The following is a 16842-nucleotide window of genomic DNA, read 5'->3' as shown; positions in this document are numbered from 1 at the left end:
ATTCTTTACAACTATGCAGTTGACCAATTCTTATGCAGCAGGTGTTTAGTTCTAGGTAAATTGTCATCGAATTCTCCCACCAAGTCTGAAGGTTCAAATCGTATCAGTTCTATACGTTTCATTGGCTTTCGGTCAGTTTGTGCACTTTGCAAGTTTGGGGGCAAGTCCTGTATTTCGTCTGCCGCCGCTAGGTGGCAGGGTGAAATAACTAAACGGATTGGAGATGGTTCCCTGCGATAGAGGCTGTCGTTTTAGCCAAGCTGATAATTATGCCCCGTCTAATACTTCCCGCCAGATAACCGAGGCTAAGGACCAACTCTAGATTTCTCCAGTCACGCTTTACACTGTATAAAGCGAAGGAGACAGAGAGAGAATAAAAGAGAGGTGCGAAGACAGTTAAAACAAGAGGTACAGGATGAGTTACAAACTAGACTCAGTATATATATATATATATATATATATATATATATATATATATATAGTATAGGGAGTTATATATATATATATAAACAAAAGACGAAGACAGGTGGTGTACAAAACAAACAGATGTATTAGTATAACGCTCAGGAATACGTTTTTTTAAAATTTGCTTTGATACTGAAACCAATGAAAACATGTTCATTAATGAAGAACTTTGTTATCTTCTGCAGGTTTTTCCGAACACTCCGGCTGCTGGGTATCTTCAACGTGGTGACATACTTCTAAGTTTGAACGGCAAAGACGCCGGTGGATTAACACACAAACAGGCCCAGGACGTCTTTCAGTTTGCAGGGGGACAGATTCCATTAATAATCAGAAGGTAAGGCAATCTATTCACTCTCTCTTTCGCTCTCTCTCTCTCTATTTATCTATCTATCTACCTACCTACCTACCTATCTCCCCCCTATCTATCTATCTATCTATCTATCTATCTACCTACCTACCTACCTACCTACCTAACCTAACCACTTACCTACCTGCCTGCCTGCTAGCTACCTGCCTATCTATCTATCTATCTATCTATCTATCTATCTATAGTGAAACTGAAACAGAGTTTATCTCGCGACTTGAGTTTCACGCCACGGTGATCTTCAGGCGTGACTGTTATGCCTGAAGATCGCAGCTGTGTAAAACTCGAGTTATGAGACAAACTCCCTATAAAAATTGTCATATATTCTAAAGCATGTATTGAGCACTCCTGATTCATGTGTTCCAAATAAAACATCTCCACACACACACACACACACACACACAAAACTAAAAATATTAACTAACAGTTAGTTACTCCAAGTTTCAAATCTCCGGCGTGCTGTTGGAAAGTTGAAAGCATAAAACTCGGAGTAAGGGTCAATGAAATTATCAGATTACAACAAATACAATAAAAATTTCAAGTACGTGTTGAGTACTACTTTCTCCTCTTCTTGGTCACATAATTCTTTGTTCCGTTACACAGAGCATACACGTTCACACACACACACACACACACACACACACACACACACATTTTCATTCTCTCACACTTTTTCATTCTCTCTCTCTCTCTCACACACACATACATACACACACTCACACACACATTTCGGCACGTTTGGGTTTATAACCGGACAAACAGAAGACAATAGTCAAAGCTGTTCTTTGTAAGATGAGAACATAATACAGGTGTTACTCAAGCGGCCCAGCGCTTTGTAGCAAGGTGTCTAGTATACCAAAATGCGAAATTAGTGCCTTGACATGAAACTATCACCTTGAGTAACGCCTATATTCTTGAGTGATAAAATGTGAGTGTAAGTGTGTGTGGTGTGTGTGTTGTGTGTCTGTATGTGTTTGTGTGTGTGTATGTGTGTCTGTATGTGTTTGTGTGTGTCTGTATGTGTGTGTGTGTCTGTATGTGTTTGTGTGTGTGTGTGTGTGTCTGTATGTGTTTGTGTGTGTGTGTGTGTCTGTATGTGTTTGTGTGTGTGTGTGTATGTGTGTCTGTATGTGTTTGTGTGTATGTGTGTGTGTGTGTGTGTGTGGTCTGTATGTGTTTGTGTGTGTGTGTTTGTTATAAAAGAGTGAGAAGGAGGCAAGTTGGCAAAATCGCTTGCACGCTGGTAAAAATGCTCGGCGGCATTTCACCCGTCTTTATGTTCTGAGTTCAAATTTCGCCGAGGTCGAATTTACTTTCCATCCTTTCAGGTTCTGTAAAATAAAGAACCATTTGAAACACAGGAGTCGATGTACTGACCTTGTGCCAAAATTTGAAACCATTGCAAAGGAGTTGAAATTCTGAAAATAGTGACCATGTCGATTACCTTGATGATTCTGATAGTAAAGATAATTAATTAAGGCGGCGAGCCGGCAGAGTCGTCAGTACGTCAGAAAAATGCTTTGACATATTTGTTCTGACTCTATATTCTGAATTCAAATCCTGTTGGGATCCACTTAGCATTTCATCCTTTCGGAGCCAATAGAATAAGTATTAGTCTATATCCCTTGCGGGGTCATTCCGAAAAGCTCTACCTGCGACGATTTCATCTCAATCGAAGGAGAGGAGCTTTCTCCGTCCGGGTTGCGGATCCGTGGAACAAGCTGCCAGACGAGATGGTGAAGATGCCGACGACCGCTTTGTTCAAAGCCTCCCTTGACCTCAAGTGGCCTGAACTCTTTACATGAACACCACCCTGTACTTAACTCCATGTCCCCCTAAATGGCTTTGCTATTTGCTTTTGAGCCAAATTAACTAACTAACTAACTAACTAACATCCCTGCCCTTGAAATCCACACATCCTTATCCTTAAAATTGCTGAACTTGTGCCGAAATTTGAAACAATTATTATAATTACGTTGGTGGTCGTAATGGTAGTATAAATAATAATGGTTACAGTGATGGTTCTGGCAATTTTTGTGGTTCTTGTGGTATTGGAGATGGAGTAAACGGAGTTGGCAGTGATAATGATAACGATGATGGTGATGGTGACGACATTTGCATTTCTTATTTTCAAGAGTTTGGTCTCGAAGTAAAGGTTGTTCTCGTGGTTTTTGCAGGAACCCCGCCATACACCCCGGGGACCGGTGCCAATAATGGCCCCGTTGAAGGGTCGTCGTAAGTCTGCGGCTGTAGGTAAAATATGGGCAGCAGAGGAATTCCATGGGGGGGGTATGAGATTCTAACCAGGAAGGACCTACAATATTGGCCAATGTGGTGGGGTCTAATGGGGGAATTGGACACAAAACAGAGGAATACAGGGGACAAGAAAGGCCTATAGATGTGTTAGTTGGAAAAGTTGCAGGGTGGGGGTAGAATGAGGAGCACAAAGTAAACCAGATCCAAATAAAAAGGGAGATAGAGAAAGAGAGTATGGAGGGGAGTGACAAGACATGTAAGTTTCAGAGCCCATAGGATATTTCTGAAGGGTGTTCTGGCAATGAGTCGACCGGGCTTCCATTGGTTGCAGTTGAAGTGATCTGGGTGTCCAGCAAGAGTACCATCATAGGCAGTGTACTCCATTATGACTCTCAGCTGTTACAATCTTTTATCTTTTACTGGTTTCAGTCATTAGACTGCGACCATGCTGAGAATTCTTTGTCGAATGAATCGATCCCAGTACTTACTTATTTTTAAACTTGGTACTTAATCAATCTGTCTCTTTTGCTGAACTGCTAAGTTACAGGGACATATCTACACCAACGCCGATTTCCAAACGGTGGTCGGGAACACACACACATGTGTATATATATATATATATATATATATATATATATACGACGGGATTCTTCCAGTTCCCGTCTACCAAGTCTACTTACAAGGCTATAGTATAAGACACTCATTCGAAAATTAAACCCTTAGCGCTCATCAGAATTGTGTGTCAGAGAATGTCTAATGAATCGAAGGCCAGTTTTGATAGAGGTCCGCGTATCACACAGCCGAGGGTAACTAGAGTACTTTGAGCAAGTTTCTCAAGCTGGAGCCCCCTGGTGAATGACATATAAGGCATAAACACGGTGTTACGAAAGCGACGTTGGTGGTTATTAAGAAGGGAGAGACAGGCGGCGGGCCGGCAGAATCGTTAGCGCGCCGGGCGAAATGCTTAGCGGTATTTCGTCTACCGTTACGTTCTGAGTTCAAATTATGCCGAGGTCGACTTTACCTTTCATCCTTTCGGGGTCGATTAAATAAGTATCAGTTACGCACTGGGGTCGATGTAATCGACTTAATCCGTTTGTCAGTCCTTGTTTGTCCCCTTGTGGGCGATAAAGAAATGAGAAGGGAAAGAAAGCTTGAAGGGACTGGGAAAGGTTGCTAATGACTGTCTTTGTCACCTTTAACGTGTTGGAAGTGAGTTAGATAGAGTGGTAGGTAGAATTTAGAAGATGTGTTTGGGGGAGGGGGAGGGGGAAAATTAAAAAATTTGGTGAGAATAGTATTAAACTCTGAAGCAATTTTTTTTTAGGGTAATGGAAGGTTCATTTGTCAGGACTGGTTTCCTTGCTGGCTTGAAACCACAAGAGGTGCTCGGCGTATGGAAAGGAGTGAATGGGTGGAACTTTACCTTGTGTATATAGTGATGGGCTCGATGCGAAGAAGCTTTCTCCGAGGGCGTACTGCTCTCAGAAGCTTCATGGTTGAAAAGTAGCGACAAGGGAGATACCACCAATTTGGTAAAGTTTCTTGGATAAATGACTAAAATGATTGTCTGCAGCTTAGGAGGCAAGAGTTTTTGCAGACTGTGTGATATGTAGGGGCATCTTTCGTAGTTTGGATAACGATGTTGCAGGAATTCTGGTGCCGAGTAAGAGCCTTCCAGTTTGTAGAGGTTTATGATTTTCTCCAGGAACTGTAGGTCCGGAGTTCTGCCTGGACCACTGAGGTTACAAGTGAACCATATAATAATATCAGTTTTAGCTGTGTGGGAGAGGTGAAGAAGCCTGCTTAAGAGGACGTTTCAATCACACGCCTAGCTATTCCTCATGTGCCAGTGGTGAAGCATACTAATGCCAAGGATAGAACTGGTGGAAGAGCTATCAATCAGCTGACAGAGCCTGAGATTTGGGGAATGTTTAAGAAGTCGAAGAAAGGTAGTTGTAATAAGATAGAGGTCGGGTGACCTGACAGATGTAGAGACAATTATCTGTTTCTTTATTGCCCACAAGGGGCTAAACACAGAGGGGACAAACAAAGACAGACAAACGGATTAAGTCGATTACATCGACCCCAGTGCGTAACCGGTACTTAATTTATCGACCCCGAAAGGATGAAAGGCAAAGTCGACCTCGGCGGATTTTGAACTCAGAACGTAACTACAGACGAAATACGTATTTCTTTACTACCCACAAGGGGCTAAACATAGAGGGAACAAACAAGGACAAACAAACGGATTGAGTCGATTACATCGACCCCAGTGCGTAACTGGTACTTAATTTATCGACCCCGAAAGGATGAAAGGCAAAGTCGACCTCGGCGGATTTTGAACTCAGAACGTAACTACAGACGAAATACGGCTACGCATTTCGTCCGGCGTGCTAACATTTCTGCCAGCCCGCCGCCTTATGCAGAGACAATTATCGCCTGGCAGAAGTTGTATTTGGATGTGAGACAGAGATCAAAGGGAGGAAGTGATTGTGTGTTGGTGGTGGATGCGAATAGGGGGGGGGTAATGTAGAGAGTTGAGGAGTGAGAAAGCTTCAGTTTCAGTACTCTGGCGGCACAGGGAGGAAAATAATGAGAGCGGGGAAGGATGGAAGTAGTGAGAAAGAGCAAGAGTTGTGACTCTTGAAGTCTTCGGAGAGGAGTAAAGTGAGATGAATACTCTCTCTTTTACTCTTTTACTCTTTTACTTGTTTCACTCATTTGACTGTGGCCATGCTGGAGCACCGCCTTTAGTCGAGCAAATCGACCCCAGGACTTATTCTTTGTAAGCATAGTACTTATCCTATCGGTCTCTCTTGCCGAACCGCTAAGTTATGGGGACATAAACACACCAGCATCGGTTGTCAAGCGATGTTGGGGGGACAAACACAAACACATACATATATATATATTACATGTATATATACACATGTATACGACGGGCTTCTTTCAGTTTCCGTCTACCAAATCCACTCACAAGGCTTTGGTTGACCCGGGGCTATAGCAGAAGACACTTCCCCAAGGTGTCACGCAGTGGGACTGAACCCGGAACCATGTGGTTGGTAAGCAAGCTACTTACCACACAGCCACTCCTGCTCCTCAGATCCAGAAGATATTTGATTGAAGAGTGTTTGATGATTGAAATTCAGTGAGCGATAGAAGAAACAAACATGTTTAAAAGAGTGAGAGAGGAGGGAGACATGATGCAAAAGTAACTGATATTTTGGTAGGGATCGGAGAGTGCTGACCCACTCTACATATACGTGTCCATAAGGAGGCTCCACTCTCTGAAATGGGAGCGGTGAAACGTTTGAGTATTAGAGAGGAGAAGCATATGTAACCTGCATGGGTTTTCAAATGAATCAGAGTCAAGAAGAGGTAGAATCTGGGGGTGAGGGATAAAATAAAGGACCAGTGAAGTTCTATTATCGATACTATCATCTGCTCCCTTTCTCTCTAGATTGCTGCTCTTCTGCCAAAATTCGAAACATTATCATTATTATTTTTTCCGCCGAGGTTGACTTTGCCTTTCATCTTTTTCGGAGTTGATAAAATAAGGACTGGTTGAACATTGGGATCGATATAATCCCTCCCCCAAAATTGGTGGCCTTGTGCCAGAATTATTATTATAATTATTATTATTATTATTATTATTAATAATATTATTATTAAGTGAGAGAGCAGTGCATGCCATCAAAGTGACACTGGGGTAAAATATACGAAGCCCAGTATACTAATCATGACTACCCGTCTGATAAGGGTACACTAGGCACATGCATCACAACCATATGTGCGCGAGCTGGCAGAATCGTTAGCACGCCGGGCAAAATGCGTAGCCGTATTTCGTCTGCCGTTCATCTGAGTTCGAATTCCGCCGAGTCGACTTTACCTTTCATCCTTTCGGGGTCGATAAATTAAGTACCAGTTACGCATGGGTCGATGTAATCGACTTAATCCGTTTGTCTGTCTTTGTTTGTCCCCTCTGTGTTTAGCCCCTTGTGGGTAGTAAAGAAATAGGTATTTCGTCCAAGTAAAGAAATATATGTGCGCGACATGATCTCATATCAAGATAAACAGCACATAGAATTTTCCTGAATAAGGGTTGTTTAAGGATGTTGAACGAACCACACATGTTTCCAAAGTAAATTATCCAACCCTCCAAGAATTCCTTTCAACACACGGCTATGATGCTCCCCAACAACTTCTGCTCGTGGTCAGAGATGCACATAAGGGCCACTAAGGGAATGGTCAACTGGTTAAGGTCAAACAACTGACAAGCAAATCTGTGGTATTGAGCAGAATATTTGCTGTAGCCCATCTTTTATACCAAGACAAAACAATGTACATGATAACACTTCCAATCAGTTAAGATCAGAAACCATAAGAGCCACTGTTTATTATTATTATTATTATTATTATTATTATTATTATTATTATTATTATTATTATTATATGTTTGACTTTTGCTTTGTATTAGTACAAGTTGACTCCAAGTCTTATCCAGAGACAACAAGTTAGAAGTTCATGCTGGTGTTATGCCTAGGGTGTCATATATTTGGTTTTGCACATAGTTTTGTTCTAGAAAATGTTTAAGAAAACATAAGAAAATTATGAGTTTGTTTTAAAATTTGAGATTACAAAGACAGTATTTTACGTAGGATATGAGCAGTTCACATGAGCACTATCTTTTGAACTTTTTTGAAATTACTATTACCACTACTACTACTACTACTTAGACGACAAGCTGGTAGTAACGTTAGCGCGCCGGTCGAACTGCTTAGTGGTATTTCGTCTGTCTTTACATTCTGAGTTCAAATTCCGCCGTGGTCAAATTTGCCTTTTACCCTTTCGGGGTCGATGAAATAAGTACTGGAGTCGAGGTATTGCCGAATATTTGATAAATAGCCACGAAGATCTGCTGCAAGATACCGGAACCCATATTATTATTGATAATTATAAATGCTATAGGTAGAACGATGGTGGTAATGATAATGACTGTGATTATGGAAACGACACAATGCAAGCACGTGATATATATATATATACTCTTTTACTCTTTTACTTGTTTCAGTCATTTGACTGCGGCCATGCTGGAGCACCGCCTTTAGTCGATCAAATCGACCCCGGACTTATTCTTTGTTATTCTATCGGTCTCTTGAAAGAAGCCTGTCGTATATATATATATATATATATATATATATATATATATATATATATTATATATGTGTGTGTGGTGTGGTGTTTGTGTTTCTGTGTTTGTCCAACTAGCATTGCTTGACAACCGATGCTGGTGTATTTACGTCCCCGTCACTTAGCGGTTCGGCAAAAGAGACCGATAGAATAAGTACTGGGCTTACAAAAGAATAAGTCCCGGGGTCGATTTGCTCGACTAAAGGCGGTGCTCCAGCATGGCCGCAGTCAAATGACTGAAACAAGTAAAAGAGTAAAAAGAGTAATGAACCAAGTGAGAGTGATTAGGAGGAAGGGTTACTTAACCGGAGTAGAAATATCTCGGATTAGTGAGAGTCTAAGGGACCATGCAGATGGGCTACAAACGATGGTTGGAGTTGGAAACAGAGAGGATTTGAAAGCAGAGAGAAGAGAAGATAGGAGGAACAGGGAATTAAAAATCAACCGCGGCGGAATTTGAACTCAGAGCGTAAAGACGGACGAATTACTGCAACAGCGATCCCAGTGCTTCACTGGTATTTAATATATCGATTCCGAAAGGATGAAAGGCAAAGTCAACCGCGGTGGAATTTGAACTCAGAATGTTAGCGATGGGCAAAATAATCGCTAAGCATTTCGCCCAGCGCGTTAACAATTCTTCCAGCTCGCCGCATTAATAATAATAATAATTGTCATAGGTTCCCTGGGAATGATAGCGAAAGGGACTGATTGCTACCTAACTCAGATACCAGGAAACCCCAAAATAGCAGAAATTCAAAAGATAGTGCTCATGGGAACTGCTCATATCCTACGCAAAATACTCTCTATGTAATCCCAAGGTTTAAAACAAACTTTTTTTTTTATTTAATTATTTATTTATTTATTTATTTATTTTAAAATTTTATTTTTATGTATTAGACATTCACTAGAAAAACACCCAAAAAAAAAAAAAACCAAATATATGGCACAGAACTTCCAACCTGTTGTCTCTTGAGGTCTCTGGGTGAGACTTGGAGCCAACTTGTACAGACATAAAGCAAAAGTCAAACATAGAATAATAATAATAATAATAATGGTATAAAAGATGGGCTACAGCAAATATTCTGCTCATTACCACAAATTTGCTTGTCAGTTGCTTGACCTTAACCACTTGAGCATGCCCTTTGGGGGCTGACAATATGTGCATCTCTGATCACGAGCAGGAGTAGTGGGGGAGCATCATAGCCATCTGTTGAGAGGAATTCTTTAGAGTTTAAATAATTTACCTTCGGAAACATGGGTGTTTCGTTCAACGTCCTTAAACAACCCTTATTCAGAGTCACTTTGTTGGCATACACTGCTCTCCCACTCAATAATAATAATAATAATAATGATAATGATGATGGTAATAAAAATATTTTAAAAGGACTCTTCGTATTGTCTAATAATAATAATAAATAATAATATTAATAATAATAATAACAGTAGTAGTAGTAGTAATAATAACAATAGTAGTAGTAGTAGTAGTAGTAGTAGTAGTAGTAGTAGTAGTAGTAATAATAATAATAGTAATAATAATTATAATTTTTACTGGAAGTACAAGGCCTCACATTTGTGAGGAGGGGATAAATCAATTATATCAACCTCGGTGTTTCACTGTCGACCTCGGAGGAATTTGAACTTAGCATTTCGTCCGGCATACTAACGATTCTGCTATCTCACCGCCTTAATAATAACAACAACAACAACAATAATAATAATTGTTTCAGATTTTGTCACATGGCCAGCAGTTTTGGGGAGGGGTCAAGTTGATTTGATCGACCCCAGTGTTAAACTGGTACTCATTTTATCGACCATGTCGCGCACATATAACTGTGATGCGTGTGCCTGGTATACACTTATCAGACGGGTAGTCCTGATGGGTATATTGGACTTCGTACCCCAGTGTCACTTTGATGGCATTCATTGCTCTTTCAATTGATAATAATACAAATGATAATCGAATTTAAACTATGCTTTATATGTATAATATATATATATATATATATAAATTTAAAAAACCCCCACCTGTTATCATTTCAATAATGAAAAATATAAGATAAATCATATAACAATGTTTTATCTTATATTTAATCTTTATATAATATGTAATTTTTCTAAATGGTATAATTTAATTTTTCATTGTTGAATTGATAAAAGGTGGGGTTTTTTTCTTATTTATATATATGTTATATTTTATGAAATCTGATTTAGTACTTCTAAATTGAATTTTTTCCTGTAAGTTTGGAATAATATTCCCTCATATTATTATCATTATAATAATAATAATAATAATAATAATAATTATATAATATATCTATATATAATATATATATATATATTATATATATATATATTTAATATATATGTGCGTGTGTGTATGAAACTGTTTGCAATTATGTCTCGTCTTTCTTCCAGACCGAATATCGAAAGCAGGAACCCCCCTCCAGCGAAACCACAACAACAACAGGTATGAGCTATCTGTTTCATTGAAGTCTATCAAAAATGCCAAAAATCCCCAACTTCCTTCACCCCCTTTCTTTTAACCAAACTGCCCTTCCCCACTTGAGCAAATCTCCTTCGTCACGTGTAAATCCCTTCCAACCAATCAATTCTCGAATACGCCAGTTGCACTAACTGATAGAATTAAGTTTTGAAATATTTTGTAATTCGTTTTTTTTTTTTTGTCTTTGTTGTTATTTTCTTAAATTTTATTATTTGTTTGTTTGTTTTGATATTTGATATTTTGTCCTCCCCCATTCTTTTTTTCAATTAATTAAACCCTTAAACAGCCCAATTATCATTACTTAATTGTTTATTGTTTTACTGAGTATTGTAGGTAGGATGTGGGCTCTTTTGTTACAAGATAGAGCTACGTCTCAATCATTGTCACATTTCAGTAAAACACACACACACACACACCACACACACACACACACACACACACACACACAAAGAGTGATATTGTCGACAGGTTAACATCGGATACATGTTGATATTCATTTTATTATAACAGTATGTTGTTAGTAACGAAAGAGTAAAAGTTTCGTATTTTGTGATCAACCTTCTTCCATATCCAGATACTTTAATTCAACTGCTTAAGAAATCGTCAATTTAAAACCACGAAGACTGAAGCTAATCTGGCGGGGGACTTCGAGAATAACCTGACATTAAAAGAACAAATAGTATTTCATGACGTAATGTATGGAATCCAAATTACCTGGGACAGACTTTTACTTTTTGCTACTAACTACACACTATACTATATGGACACACACACACACACACGTACGATAAGCAACCTTTGTGTCCTACTATCATATTACTCACTATATTAGGGGGACTCGAGACGTTAGAAAGCACCCAAGGTAGCACACAATGGGTGGGGGACCCGACATCATGCGATTCTGCAGCGACCTTCTGTGTGTGTGTGTGTGTGTGTGTGCATCGTTCCTTATCTCTTTCTAATTCCGTCTCTCTGTCAGCATACACACACGCACACACACCTACACGCGCGCACACAAATAGGAGAGAGAGAGGGAGAGAGAGAGAGGGGGAGAGAGAGAGAAAGGTCGGAAATACACAAGTTGTTATTTTATGTTTCTCGGTTTCTCGCCACAATCTCCGAACGATTATGAAAAATGAAACATAAAACTGGCTTTAAATAAATAAGCAGTGGTGATATTTGAATATCTTATCAAGATCTGATTGGACAAAAGGGAACAGAAAGATTATATTAAAAGATAGCACAAGGAATTCGCCTTTTCCTAGTAAGTTAAAAGTTAGATATTGTTTTGATAATATAAAAATGTGGAAGGAGAGATATGGAAAGGTATCAAAAACGTGAGTATATGCTGCGAGAATGTAAAGAATAATAAAAAAAAAGCAAAAATAAAGAATTTATGTGTGTGTATATAAAAGATATACTTTTAGAGGAGAAAGATAAAGTTATGTAAAACGATATAGGTATGAAAAGTATATTAAGAGATACGAAACATTTCTAAAGCGAGTATGTCATAAAATGAATCACCAGCCAAATATTCTATGAAATTTAATCATTAATATTAGTAAACTTGCTGTCTCACTTTTCTTGAAATGAGATTACGTTCATTAGTTCACATATTTAAAACGAGGCTCATCATAAAAGTTTCTTTATTGACAAAATCCAGTTGTGAGTCTGCTCTAATGTTTGCAAACGTAAAAATCGACCATGAAATATCATGTGGCATAATCCAGTTTTTATGCTAAACAAGCAAAAATTCCCGAGATGTGATTTTCAAACTACACACTATGCAATTATATTTTACTTTTATTTGAATTTGTTTTTCAAGTTTTGGAATTCTTGTACGTGTATGTATGTATACACGTTTATATAGGCTTGGTAGTACAAACACGGTAAATACAACTCAAAATATAACAAAATCTATGGATTTTTAATTTCGACCGGCAGAAGGTAGATATGAAAAAAGCGCAGAGAGTTTCTTAAATGGCACAATCCGCATCACCAAAACGTTTTTAACATCACCAAAAGAAATTTTGCCAGTCATAAAACAAAGTGAAATATTAAAAAAATATAACTAATCAAACATTTATCTTAAGCAAAAGGCAACTATTAACAAAGGCAAAATTCAACATGAACAAAGAAGATAAGACATTCACAGTATACAAGTGTAATGATAACAGATGTGGAACGTGTCAGTACAAACATACTGGTAGATCCATTAGAACAAAAAAATGGACAGATTTTCGCAAATGCAGATATGAACTGCAAAAGCAGAAATTTGATCTTCTGCATTGAATGCTCGAATTGCGAAGAAATATATGAATGCTCGAATTGCGAGGAAATATATATATAGTTGAGACAGGTAATGCATTATCGAAACGCTCACTCGTCCACAGACAACAAATCCGGATCACCAATGTTCGCCAAATTCCATTGAACGAAACATGTGGTCAGAAAATGTTTCTAATTTTTCCTTTCCACAAACTACGTGGCACAAGTAAGGTTGGAAGAAAGATAAAAGGAAAACGGTTTATTGAAATCTTCAAACCTGTTCTGAACGGAAATAACAACAATAATATAACAACCAGTTAATGATGTGGATTAAAAAAGTATCTTTAACATATGAATATAAACAAATTACAGAATATCGGTACGCCTGGCAAACCGTAACGTTGAAGCTGCATGCTGATTGGTCAAATCCGTATTCCATAAAATTCGGCTTGTTCGAGCGTTCTAAGAAGTTCTACAGTTGTCAAGAACTCAACTGTCAGTTAAATACATTTGAAATTAATCTGATGATTACTACCAAACGCGTGTAAGCGCTAATTGAACTTTATGAACATTACAAAATAGTTTTTAACGTTAAAATATAATAATAAACGTGAAAATCAGTCAGACCATGTTTTAACTTAATTCAACTGATATATTATTCTATAACGCATTCACACGAATTCGGAATATACATAATATACATATATATATATATATATATATATATATATAATATAATATATATATATATATATATTATATATATATATATATTTCTTTACTACCCACAAGGGGCTAAACACAGAGGAGACAAACAAGGACAGACACAGGGATTAAGTCGATTACATCGACCCGAGTGCGTAACTGGTACTTTATTTATAGACCCCGAAAGGATGAAAGGCAAAGTCGACCTCGGCGGAATTTGAACTCAGAACGTAACGACAGACGAAATACCTATTTCTTTATTACCCACAAGGGGCTAAACATAGAGGGGACAAACAAGGACAGACATAGGTATTAAGTCGATTATATCGACCCCAGAGCGTAACTGGTACTTAATTTATCGACCCCGAAAGGATGAAAGGCAAAGTTGACCTCGGCGGAATTTGAACTCACAACGTAACGACAGACGAAATACCGCTTAGCATTTCACCCGGCGTGCTAACGTCTCTGCCAGCTCGACTTTGCCTTTCATCCTTTCGGGGTCGATAAATAAAGTACCAGTTACGCACTGGGGTCGATATAATCGACTTAATCCCTCTGTCTGTCCTTGTTTGTCCCCTCTATGTTTAGCCCCTTGTGGGTAGTAAAAAAATGATTACCAAATAGTATAATCCTCTTGTTCTATTCTGTCCAACTGTCCAATCAGCGTTTGTTAGGATATTCAAACACCTGTACTGTATAATCTATTGCACACACACATACTCTGTAGAATCGCGCTCTTTCTCTGTCAATAAAATCACAAAGTATGCGATTGTAGAAATATATAAGAATTTCACCATAGTTTCAGGTCTCTCGTGTCCTTAAAAAAATAACACTTGTTACGTTATTGCACACATTAATATACACATATATACGTAAGACACACACACACACACATATTAGAGAGAGAGAGAGAGAGAGAGAGAGAGAGAGAGAGAGAGAGACGGGGCAGTTTGCTAAATCCAACGTATTGATGTGTTTAGTTACAGCATAGTGGAACGAGTCAGCGACAATTCCCCCCGAAGTTATGGCGGACAAGATATCTCCTTGTTAGTTAGTTAGTTAGTTAATTTGGCTCAAAAGCAAATAGCAAGGCCATGTAGGGGGACATGGAGTTAAGTACAGGGTGGTGTTCATGTAAAGAGTTCAGGCCACTTGAGGTCAAGGGAGACTTTGAACAAAGCGGTCGTCGGCATCTTCACCATCTCGTCTGGCAGCTTGTTCCACGGATCCGCAACCCTTGTGACGGCGATGTGACGGACATTAAGTGAAGACCATTCAAGAAATGAATTACTGCTTCGCCCCGGATGTGAATTTTTTTTCCCACCCGAGTTCCGGACCCCAGTAATGAACTCGTTTGCGTACAGCCAATCAGAGCTCACTTTGATCTTGTTGTCAAGTTAACAAACACACTTTACCAAGTAAACTAAAGACGAAGAACGATGTTGCAAGTCGACCGATCGCCAAATTATGTCTGATTTTAAAAGGAAACAAAGTAATTACATAGATCGGCATCTATACCTATTATAGGATTTTGTTAGGACCCCATATGGTAAAGATGTGGGTAGAGGGTGATGTGCTAGCAACCCTCTCCCCTTGCTCTTTTACAAAGTGGTGGAAGCACTCCGTCGGTTACGACGATGAGGGTTCCGGTTGATCCGAATCAACGGAGCAGCCTGCTCGTGAAATTAACGTGTAAGTGGCTGAGCACTCCGCAGACACGTGCACCCTTAACGTAGTTCTCAGGGATATTCAGCGTGACACAGAGAGTGACAAGGCCGGCCCTTTGAAATACAAGGTACAACAGAAACAGGAAGTAAGAGTGGAGTGAGAGAAAGTTGAGGCGAAAGAGTACAACAGGGGTCGCCACTACCCTCTGCCGGAGCCTCGTGGAGCTTTAGGTGTTTTCGCTCAATAAACACACACAACGCCCGGTCTGTGAATCGAAACCGCGATCCTCCGACCGCGAGTCCGCTGCCCTAACCACTGGGCCATTGCGCCTCCAAAGTAAACAACAACACAAATAACTCTGCAGAGGCAGCCATGGTTGAAACACGAACAAGAACAACAAGCATTCTTAAAAGTGAAAAGAAGCATGGGCATTCGTTACCCATGTGACCTTATCCTATCGATCATTATTTGTGCGCTAATAAGTTAGTTTGATAGTTGAGCTCTGATTGGCTGTATGCAAGTGAGTTCATAACTGGTGTGCGGAACTCTCGTGGGAAAAAAAAATTTCGCGCCTCGGATGGTGCATCACGTAGTATTTTAAACATAATTTTGACAGCAGCAGTAGCAGCTATAGTAATAACAACAGCTCCATCTATTACTGGAAGTACTTTCGTTGCTAATAACAACAACAACATGTACCGTAGCAATAACAACTGCAATACTGATAGCAACAACAACAGTGGAGGCACAATGGCTCAGTGGTTAGGGCAGCAGACTCGCGGTCGTAAGAACGCGGTTTCGATTCCCAGACCGGGTATTGTGAGTGTTTAGTGAGCAAAAACACCTAAGCTCCAGCTATTCCGAGGGAGGCGTTAAATCAATTACATCGAGCCTAATGCTCAAATGCTATTTATTTTATCGATCTCGAAACGATGAAAGGCAAAGTTGTTGTCGGCGGCATTTGAACTCACATCGTAAAAACAGACGAAATGCCGCTAAGCATTTTGTCCGGTGTGCTAACAATTTTGCTAGCTCGTCGCCTTCAATCAGTATCTCTCTATATATAAACGGCAGTTTGTCTGTCTGTGTGTCTGTGTGTCTGTCAGGTTGTACCCTCACCCTGACCACGGCTTTCAACCGATTCTGATGAAACTTGACACACACATAGCCCAATGTTATAATTCAAAACTAACGCAGCTAAAATTTTGAAAAGTTTCCCCAGTTCTGACAAAAATCGATAAATTCGACATGGGGTCGAGAATCTAAGCTTTTTATATGCAACATATTTTCTGTCTAGGGGACACAACTCGACCTTTTTATCGCCCAAAAGGACAGCTAGGAACATCGTATACACAGAAGTATTCGAGTGAAGAGAAGACATTGCAACCTACACATGCGCCTTCGTTCCCTAGAGGGAAAG

The 16842-nt window shown here is 39.3% G+C and overlaps 1 protein-coding gene across 1 annotated transcript in view; it reads left to right on the top strand.

Moving 5' to 3' along the window:
* The first annotated feature begins 580 nt into the window (after positions 1–580).
* Positions 581–16842, top strand: part of LOC115231207 — a 34791-nt gene continuing 18529 nt past the window's right edge. The window contains exons 1-2 of the mRNA XM_029801279.2: positions 581–799; positions 10694–10745. Coding sequence (XP_029657139.2) covers positions 615–799; positions 10694–10745 — 237 coding nt within the window. The 5' untranslated portion in view covers positions 581–614. The remainder of the gene's footprint in view (positions 800–10693; positions 10746–16842) is intronic.

Source organism: Octopus sinensis, unplaced genomic scaffold, assembly GCF_006345805.1.
Source record: "Octopus sinensis unplaced genomic scaffold, ASM634580v1 Contig17787, whole genome shotgun sequence".
Taxonomy (NCBI): domain Eukaryota; kingdom Metazoa; phylum Mollusca; class Cephalopoda; order Octopoda; family Octopodidae; genus Octopus; species Octopus sinensis.
The sequence above is the reverse complement of the archived record's forward strand: the minus strand, read 5'-3'. Positions and strand labels throughout refer to the sequence as shown.